We start from the raw sequence: 9,978 nt of genomic DNA, 5'->3' as shown, positions 1-9,978 counted from the left end.
CAAGAGCAGGGAGCGTCTCCCAAGTTCAGCACCCCAGTAAAAAAAAGTAAATTGAACTAAATGGAGAGGACGCTTAATTTTTACAGCGTGACATCAGCGAACCATTGTGCTCTCTGATCCGAGAGGCGTCCGGGCAAGGTATGACTCTTTTTAAGGATTTTGCGTTTCTTTCTGGAGTTGTAAATATCAGATGACCCTCAAACTCTGTGACAGCTCGCCGGCCGTCCGGGAGCCGTCCCGCCCCTCCATTCTCTGACTGGCTAGTGACGGAGCGTCGTGCTCGCTGATTGGCGGACTTTAGGTTGACGTCGCCGGTGATTGGCGGGCCGAGGGGAAGTAGCTGGCCGGCTCGGGGGCAGGCAGGGTAAGATGGCGGCGGTGCTGGAGGTGGAGATTGGCGGCCCCGTCGAGCGGGACGTGGAGGAGGTGAGGGCGGCCTGAGGCGGGGGCGCGCGGTGCGCGGGTGGGGGAGGTGTGAGGGGCGCTGGGGGTCCCGGGTGCCGAGGACGGGTCACCCCAGGGCTGCGAGCGCCGAGCAGCGGGTGCTGGGGGGGAGCGGGGAGCTGGGGCGACGTGGGGTTGGGTGGAGCTAGGGGGCTGCAGGGAGGGGCTGTGGAGGGTGGGGGGTTGCGGGGTTGGGTGGAGCTGGGGGTGATGTAGGGGGGCTGCAGGGAGGGGCTGTGCAGGATGGGGGGGTTGTGGGGTTGGGTGGAGCTAGGGGGCTGCAGGGAGGGGCTGTGGAGGATGGGGGGTTGTGGGGCTGGGTGGAGGATGGGGGCTGCTGGGAGGAGCTGTGGAGGATGTTGGGGGGTTGTGGGTTTAGGTGGAACTAGGGGGTGATGTGAGCTGCAGAGAGGGGCTTTGGAGGATGTAGGGGGCTGTGGGGTGGAGTGGAGCTGGTGAGGTGATGTGGGGGGGCTGCTGGGAGGAGCTGTGGAGGATGTTGGGGGGCTGTGGGGCTGGGTGATGTAGGGGGGTTGCAGGGAGGGGCTGTGGAGGATGTTGGGGGCTGTGGAGTTGGGTGGAACTGGGGGGGTGATGTGAGGGGGCTGTGGAGCTGGGGGGTGATGTAGTGGGCTGTAGGTAGGGGCTGTGGGGTTGGGTGGAACTGGGGGGGTGATATGAGGGGGCTGTGGGGTTGGGTGGAGCTTGGGGGGTGAAGTAGGATGAGCTGCAGGGAGAGGCTGTGCAGGGGGCGGTGACCTGGAGGCTCTGGGAGCTTGAGGCAGTTTGGGAAGGGGTGTGGCATGGGTCTGGGTCTCTCAGGGGGGCATCGCAGGGCTCTGCGCCAGGAGCAGGGATGGAGGGAGCTAAGGGCTCTGTGAGGGATGAGCCAGGCAGTGAAAATGTGACTGACCCCTTCAACACCAGGGTATAGGGGTGCTGGGGAAAGTGGGTGAGCAGCTCAGACCAGGGTCTCTGGGACCTGTTGGGGAGGTTAGGGAGTCTCAGTGGGGGAGCAGCCAGAATATGGTTCTCAAGTGGTTTCAAGGCTTCAGCATGTGCTGGCAGGTGCGGTTAGAGTCACAGCTCTTTTCTGCCCCAAAATTCAGACCATTAAAACCTGACTCATTGAAGAGAGGCATAAGAAATAGGGTGACCAGACAGCAAATGTGAAAAATCGGGACAGGGGTTGGGGGGTAATAGGAGCCTATATAAGAGAGACCCCAAAATTGGGACAGTCTCTATAAAATCAGGACATCTGGTCACCCTAATTAGAAATGATGGCTTGATCTGTGTAACATAATGTAAAGCGTTTTTATCAGTGACATGATTCAGTGCTTCTGAGGTCCGTTACCAAACTAGCTTGGCTGGTCATGCACATCTGTGTGGGGCTCATGTATTTGACAGTAACTGGTGTACTTGGAAAGTATGGGCAGATTAACAGCGCTGGTAATATTAATTGCTGGCAAGAATTTTCTGTACTCTCTTACAGTACTTTGAAGGTATAGGCTCTGTGCCTCACAGGTCTACACAGTCAGGTAGCCATTATTCCCATGTTGTAGATAGAGAAATTGAGGCACAGCAAGGTTAGAGGATTGGCACAATATCGTACAGTGCTAGTATTAGAACTTGGAGATTCCTGTCTTCTAGATCCCTGCTTTGTAAATCATTATTGCTGGCTGACAGGTGAAGAAGCTATGTTATGATCAAACTCCTTGATGTGCATTAGCCGGAGATGAGAAAGCAGGTATGCTTCCACTTTCTTCTATAAGAGAGAATTGCAGCCACAATCATAATACAGTGCTCCCAAAGGGTCAGCTGCTCAGACATGATCTTTCTATCTAGGCTTTTTGCAGCCAGCCTCTTACTTTTCCTACTCTATTGTCTTTTTTTCAGCCTGTGAGACAGATAAAAGCCTTTAGTCCTGCTTGGCATCTCACATTGCCACAAGCTAGAGCACTCAATACAACTACCTCTTGCCTTAAAACATAGTATATTTATGTAATAACTACATATCAGGCAGATGAGTATAGCTAACAATGCTACTGGCCCTGCCTAAGCAGGGTCACAGAGGATCATGGCAACTGATGTTCGTTCTTGCATGGTTCAATCCCCTACCTTAGGACCAATTTTTTCTTTAACATTGAAGAATTTTTGTAATTTGTAGGGTGTGATATTGGAAGGTGTCTTAGTACTTCCTTGGTTTCCAATTGAATTGTGAGCAGAGTGGGACTAAAGGTTTTCTGCACACGTAATAGCGGCAGCAGCAAACTTTGCGCATTCTATAGCCAGCGTTCCCCCTAATTTTTTATTTCTGTGTGTGGAATGAATTTTGTTATGTGCACCAATATGGAGGTGATGTGCGGAAGGGGTGGGTCTGAGGGGTTTGGAGTGGGAGCGGGGTTTCAGGGCTGGAGCAGGAGGTTGAGGGGTGGTGAGGGCTCTGGCTGGGTGTGCGGGCTTTGAGGTGGGGCTGGGGATAAGGGGTTTGGATTGCGAGAGGGGGCTCAGGGCTAGGGCAGAGAGTTGAGGTGCGAGAGGGGTGAGCTCTGGGGTGGGGCCAGGAATGAGGGGTCTGGGTTGTGGGAGAGGGCTCAGGGTTAGAGCAGAGAGTTGGGGTGCGAGAGGGGTGAGCTCTGGGGTGGGGCTGGGAATGAGGGGTTTGGGTTGCAGGAGGGGACTAGGACAGAGGGTTGGGGTGTGGGGGAGTGAGAGCTCTCTGTGGGGCTGGGAATGAGGGGTTTGGGTAGCAGGAGGGGGCTCAGGGCTAGGGCAGAGGGTTAAGGTGCAGGGGGGTGAGGGCTCTGAGGTGGGGCTGGAGATGAGGGGTTTGGGGTGCAGGCTGCCCCATGGCTGCGGCAGGGAGAGAGGACTCCCCCTAGCCCTCTCTCCCCGGCTGCTGCAGCCCAGGACTGGGGGAGAGTGCCTCTCCCTGGCTGCAGCGGCTGCGGGAGAGGCACCTCTCCCTGCTGCGCACTTGCGCAGCCCTTGATAGCCTGCTGCGCAGCTCAGCGGGAACTTAGCACGTAGTCATGATGCTCCTTGAAGCTGAGAAGGGAGGCGGCCATACTCTCAGATGCAATATGTAGGAATGACCTGACAAGGAGTATGAGTGATGTAGCATGGCTGAGAGATGTCTCAGATTGGTAGAGTAAGTTGATCTAATTAAAATGGATCAGTTAGGCCTAAATGATCTATGTTTACTGGCATTGAGCTGCTCTATCTCTGTCATTTGTCATACTTCCATGTATCCATTTGTGTATTAATAAGCCTTGTGCCTTTCACTCAGTGATAGCTTTTTTCAGTCAGGCTCCCACTCAGATGAGTGCTATCAGTGTGCTAGGTGCTGTAAAAACATGTAAAATGACAAATTCCCTCAAAGTTCTCATTGGACAGACAACATTGCAGGCACCTAATAAGCTAGTGCTTACTATCAAGGAGAGCATGTCTCGAAGGGAGCATCATTGGAAGACCTGAGGGTAGAAAATGCCTAAGGGAAGGACTTGAAATGGAGAGGCCTTAGGAGTGGGATGTTGTCACAAGGGTGTGGAGGTGCTCGGGGAGAAGACTTGAGAGAGGGTGGTTAGGAGAAGCATGGAAAGAATGAGAAGGGAGTAGACAGGGCTGGGAGGAGGAGTGGAGATGTTGGTAGGGGGCACAGCTATGCAGTGCCTTGAAAGCAAAGTGTGGGATTAAAGTGATTCCTTGTGCATCAGGCTTGGCCTCTCACAGCTAGTTATTCCAGCATGAGAAGCATCTGAACTGTATTTTTAAGGCGTTCTTTTTACATCTGTATAACTTCAGCAATAGGCTGTTCATGCAAAATAAACTTCTGGGCTGAGTATTTGAGTTACAAGCAATGGTGCCATCTCAACCTTATCTAATAAGGCAAGAATAAGACCCACTGTACTCTGTATGCTGGAATCATCTCTTAAGGATTGTGGAAATCAAATGCACCCACTTCTACTCCCTTTGCTCATGGCATCCGGTTGATCACTATATATGGGACTCCGAAATCATAAGCTCCCCAACTCTGATCTGGATAGAAGCAAAATCATCCGCTTGCTAGGGCAGTTATACCACTGAAGGCAAATTAATCTGGGTAAGCTAGCCTCTAACTGGCATTCCCACAAGCTGTTCAACTGTTGTGTTTTTTACCAGCGGCAGAGTGGAACTCAGGAGATATGAGACTTTTCCTGTGAAAATCCATTGCAGACTGACCCTCATAACTGAAAACCCTGTTGATCCCTCTGACTCTAAGACATTTGCCGTGCCTTAGGGCTGGTCTACACTATGGGGGGAAATCTATCTTAGATACGCAACTTCAGCTACGTGAATAACGTAGCTGAAGTCGAATATCTAAGATCAGATTACTCACCGATGTCCACGGCTCCCCCTGTCGATTCCGCAACTCCGTTGGGGTTGGTGGAGTTCCGGAATCGATGTAAGCGCACTCGGGGATCGATATATCGCGTCTAGATGAGACACGATATATCGATCCCCGAGCAATCGATTTTAACTCGCCGATACGGCGAGTAGTCTAGACATAGCCTTAGAAACATACTGAGAGGGCCAAACAGATCAGCACAAATAGGCATCAGCTTCTGGAAAGGAACATATGAACAATGCATATGTGAATAACCACTGTCCCTTATACAAGCCTGAGTTGTTGAGAAGAATTTGTCTGCCCTTGTCTTGCAAATACTTTGTCTAATTGGGGATGGATTTGTGGCCTAAGCATCAGGTTTGAAATTCCTCAATTCCCTCTGAGTTCAAACCCCAGCCAGGTCAGCTCAGTCCATTGTCTTTCCAAGGCATACACAATGAATTGATAGTTTTTCATGTGTGGATTTTTCACGGGACACCTCAGATGTCTCTGGATACTAACAGTCCTGTAACACTTTTCATAAAAGCCCAGTGTCCTTGATCGAAATAGCCCCTTCCTTCATTCCTGCTGTGCAGCATGCCATGTGCCTGGTTGCCCCCATCTAACCCAGAAGTGGCTGCATTTCAATGGTAGTGTATGTATATAGATCTCGTGAGATGCTTTGGGATCATCATATAGTGTGTCATTGCTGTATCGGTGGGTCAGTATTGGCTATGTGCCTCTGCATTGAAAAATGTGGCATTAACATTGACTTCTTATACTCCACACTTTTCTAACAGCTTTCATTCAAGATCTCAGAGCACTTTACAGATACCTACCAGCCTCTCAACATCATGAGAAACAGGGAAATAAGAGGCAAGGTGAAGAACGGATTAAGGGACTTCCCAAAGTTACACAAGTGCCAGAAGAGCCCTGCATGGCAGTAGGATTGCTGAATGCTCAGCACTTCTGAAAATCAGGCCTGAAGAGATCAAGGTTTCACTTTAGGTACCCAAAAATGGACCTGTCTGAAAACATTTGCTGAAGCCTGAAGGAGCTAGGAATATGCTCTTAGAATCTAGGCAACCTGAATGCTATTCCCTTGCTCTGACCATTAAACATCATTCTCTTCAGGCCCTGAACAAACTTGTCATTTTTGGTACATGTAATACTGCAGGAATATCTTGCTTTTGGAATAGAAGGATCTATAGTTGGATATTTAAACAAGTAGCCACTTCGCCATTCTCAAGATTGGTTTCATTAGATCTTTTCTAAGCCTATTAGTATAAAGTGATTCTGATCAACATGTTTCAAGACTTCTGCTTGTCTTTTCTCTTGCTGTCTGGACAGTACTATTGTTGGATTATAGGAAACAAATGTCTTGGTCTTTTTTGTAGTACAAATACTTGGAGCCTCTGCTGTTTTTGCTCTCCTGCTCTGAGGTTACTGGTTCCTTTATATCTTAAAATCTTCATTGTTATAATTTTGAACTGTTCTATTAGATGTCACACGGTAACTTTTTAAGGAATAGTAATAAAACCATATAACTATTGAACATAGTTGAGTGAAAATTATCCCCATTAAGACAGCAGTCAAGCATGATTTCTAGCTCTAAGGGAAGACTTTGTATTAAGCAAATGCCTCAAGGACACTTGAAAACTCTTCTCCAGTCACCACCATATTTCCTGCATATACTATCAATGCATTGCCTAAAATACAGAAATGAAGGATGAATTGCTTGTCTCAAGGATTTGGTTGTGATTTCCCTAAGAGAAATGTGTAGGATGAATCCTGTGAATACAGTCTTTTTAAAAGTACATTTTAAAATCTGACTTAATTGTGATTCAGAGGTCGGTGTTTTTATTAAAATACCTTTTTCGGTGACATGGTTATTAAAAGTGACTTCTAAAATACTGACTTTTTTTGTCCTTTTTTGCCTTCTAGGTATCATGACCAGGGACAAATTTGTGTGGAATTCCACTTGACCTGGCAATCAGTTAACTCAAATTACTACAGTCCCCAAAACATTCATCTTAAGGTTGAGAGGAAGGGTGGTCCTGTGAGACCCAGGGGACCCAGTCTTAGTTCCTTTCTCTTTCACAAACTTCTTGTGTAACCTTAGGCAAGTCACTTAGCTTCTGTGTGCCTCAGTTGCCCATCTGTACAATGGTAGCACTTCTATCCCACAGTGGTGTTGAGAGGATAAATGCGTGTAAGATTGTGAGGTGCTTAGATTCTGTGGAATAATAGATTCTGGAAAAGTACCTAAAATAGGTAACTAATGTAGAGAGGACCTCAGTTGCTCCAGCTTCGCCATTGTGATGTCAGCCTTTTGCTGGCTCTGTACTTTGTCTACAATGGCAAACTTCTGAAGAAAAAAAAAACCTCGTGACTGTACTACACCCATGTAGCAACAGTGGAGGCAAGGGGCAAGCCACCATCAGCGTTCTAATTGCTGTGTTGGCTAGACCTTAGATCAGCGGTTCTCTGACTGGGGGTCAGGACCCCAAAGTGGGTCACAACCCCATTTTAATGGGGTCGCCAGGGCTGGCTTAGACTTGCTGGGATCCAGGACTGAAGCCTGAGCCTCACTGCCCAGGGCTCAGGTTATAGGCCCCCTGCCTGAGGCTGAAGCCCTTGGTCTTTGGCTTTGGCACCCCCAGGTAAACAGAGCTTGAGTGGGCTCAGGCTTCAGTCCTCCCTCCTGGGGTCGTGTAGTAATTTTTGTCATCAGAAGGGGGTCATGGTGTAATGATGTTTGAGAACCCCCTGCTTAGGTGATGCAGGACCTAAAAGGCTGTGGGTGGGCTATACTTGCTCTTCCACTGGTGGAGCTGCAGCCGTCGGAGACCCCCTCAGATAATACAAATAATAGAATGGAGACCTGGCCATGGCCTTCCCACCTAGACAGGACCTGAATTTCTTTCTTTCTTTTTTATATTTTTTTAACATAAAAGGCAGGAGGGAAAACCCTGCATCTGAGATTTTTTCAGTTCTTTTCCAAATGTCCTATTGAAGCAAAAAAGGCCATAATCACCTTTAAAACTTGCTGTGAGCACCTTTGAGTGAATCATCCTGCTACCCAAGATCTGTCTAAACTGGAGAAAATCTTTTATATACTCTAATTCCTTTTCTGTTTGTTAAGTCTCAAACAAGTTTAACAAGCTTTTGCTGGCCAGGGAAAGCACCATATATTTGGGTGAGGCTGACCCTCTTTCTGGATCAGACAACATGGATTTTTTTTTTCTCAGCATGGGTGAAATTTGTTAAATTACAAGGAAAGCTGCATACAGAGAAGAGTTCACCATCTTCATGAGACCTTTTTATTGCCTTCTTGTAGCTCCGAGCTCTTCAATTTAGCAATGCTCATTGTGTGTTCCAAACAAAAACCTTGAGCAGAGTACTTCCCACTCACCGATAGCTAGCTGAACGTAGTTTATTCAAATTGGTTTGGTTTTGTTGAATACTTAGGAGTGAAACCCTCTTGTTTAAGGATTCATTGCCTCCACCCCTTCAGTGTTGTGTTCTTAAGAGGTTTCTAAGAATAAGAGTGGCCATACTGGGTCAGGTTAGAGGTCCATCCAGCCCAGTATCCTGTCTACCAACAGTGGCCAATGCCAGGTGCCCCAGAGGGAGTGAACCTGACTGGTAATGATCAAGTGATCTCTCTCCTGCTGTCCATTGCCACCCTCTGATAAACAGAGGGTAGGGACACCGTTCCTTACCCATCCTGGCTAATAGCCATTAATGGACTTAACCACCATGAATTTATCCAGTTCTCTATTAAACCCTGTTATAGTCTTATCCTTCACAACCTCCTCAGGCAAGGTGATCCACAAATTAACTGTGTGCTGTGTGAAGAAGAACTTCTTTTTATTTGTTTTAAACCTACTGACCATTAATTTCATTTGGTGGCCCCTAGTTCTTATATTATGAGGACAAGTAAATAACTTTTCCTTATTCACTTTCTCCACATCACTCATGATTTTATATACCTCTATCATATCCCCCCTTAGTCTCCTCTTTTCCAAGCTGAAAAGTCCTAGCCTCTTTAATCTCTCCTCATATGGGACCTAATCCAAACCCCTAATCATTTTAGTTCCCCTTCTCTGAACCTTTCCTAATGCCAGTATATCTTTTTTTGAGATGAGGAGACCACATCTGTATGTAGTATTCAAGATGTGGGCATACCACAGATTTATATAAGGGCAATAAGATATTCTCAGTCTTATTCTTTATCTCCTTTTTAATGATTCCTAACATCCTGTTTGCTTTTTTGACTGCTGCTGCACACTGCATGGATGTCTTCAGAGGGTTATCCACGATGACTCCAAGATCTTTTTCCTGATTGGTCCATGTTTGTCATCTAAGAAATCCTCCAGGAAAACAGATCACGATTGGATAATCCTAGGACCTCTGACAGTGAAAGGGAACATTTGTTTAAGGGGTCTTTTTTCTACATCATAAAGCAACAATGACACTGACCCATTTTTCCCCCCTTTGCAGGTTACGTTTCAGATGTGTAATTTTTTTTTAAGTTGCCAAATGAATTTTTTCCCCAGAGGCGGCTCTCTTCTGCTCAGGTGGTACCCATTTACACACAAGGGCTGTCCAGCATTCTCAAACAGCTGTTATGCTTATTGTAACGTTCCCTTAAAAGCTTCTCTTGTCTAGTTGATGCATAACTCTATATGAGAAGCTGCTTGTCCTCTCTCCTGCGGGATGTCTGCAGGTGGGAACCAGCGAAATTTAATCTTCAGTAAGAACTTTTCCGTTACAGTGAGGATTAACTTTGAAAAAGCTCAACTATACTAATGGTCACATCTGGCTTTTTTACCCCGTTATTTAAAATACAGTAGGGCTCTGATCCTGCAACATTTGGTTACCTGAGTAACTTTACACATGGGTAATCTCGGAATGCATGGGACTAGTCTTATTGAATCAGTGTGTCTTGGATCACTGCTTAAATTGCCACCAGTATTTGGGTCTCTCCCATGTGTTTGCAAATTAGATTGTAAGCTACTGCAGGCAGAGATTGTTATTGTTTTGAGTGCTGAGAAAATGCATCCGTCAGCACTTAACCGATTAAAAATGAAATCAGAGGTCACATTTGATCTATGGATTAATAGCTCATTTCCATTCTTCCTCATGTCTGCATAGGATTCTTT

The 9,978-nt window shown here is 47.1% G+C and overlaps 1 protein-coding gene across 4 annotated transcripts in view; it reads left to right on the top strand.

The window, feature by feature from the left end:
• The first annotated feature begins 346 nt into the window (after positions 1–346).
• Positions 347–9,978, top strand: part of RNF121 (ring finger protein 121) — a 38,670-nt gene continuing 29,038 nt past the window's right edge. For 2 of the 4 annotated variants that reach the window (XM_050941409.1, XM_050941325.1), the window contains exon 1: positions 347–426. In XM_050941409.1, coding sequence (XP_050797366.1) covers positions 370–426 — 57 coding nt within the window. In that variant the 5' untranslated portion in view covers positions 347–369. Of the gene's footprint in view, positions 427–2,094; positions 2,192–9,978 lie in introns of all 4 variants that reach the window. The other 2 variants (XM_050941484.1, XM_050941513.1) reach the window with 2 other exon arrangements.

The sequence above is a fragment of the Gopherus flavomarginatus genome, chromosome 1 (assembly GCF_025201925.1).
Source record: "Gopherus flavomarginatus isolate rGopFla2 chromosome 1, rGopFla2.mat.asm, whole genome shotgun sequence".
Classification (NCBI taxonomy): domain Eukaryota; kingdom Metazoa; phylum Chordata; order Testudines; family Testudinidae; genus Gopherus; species Gopherus flavomarginatus.
Note: the sequence above shows the minus strand (reverse complement) of the source record. Positions and strands in the feature narration are given on the sequence as shown.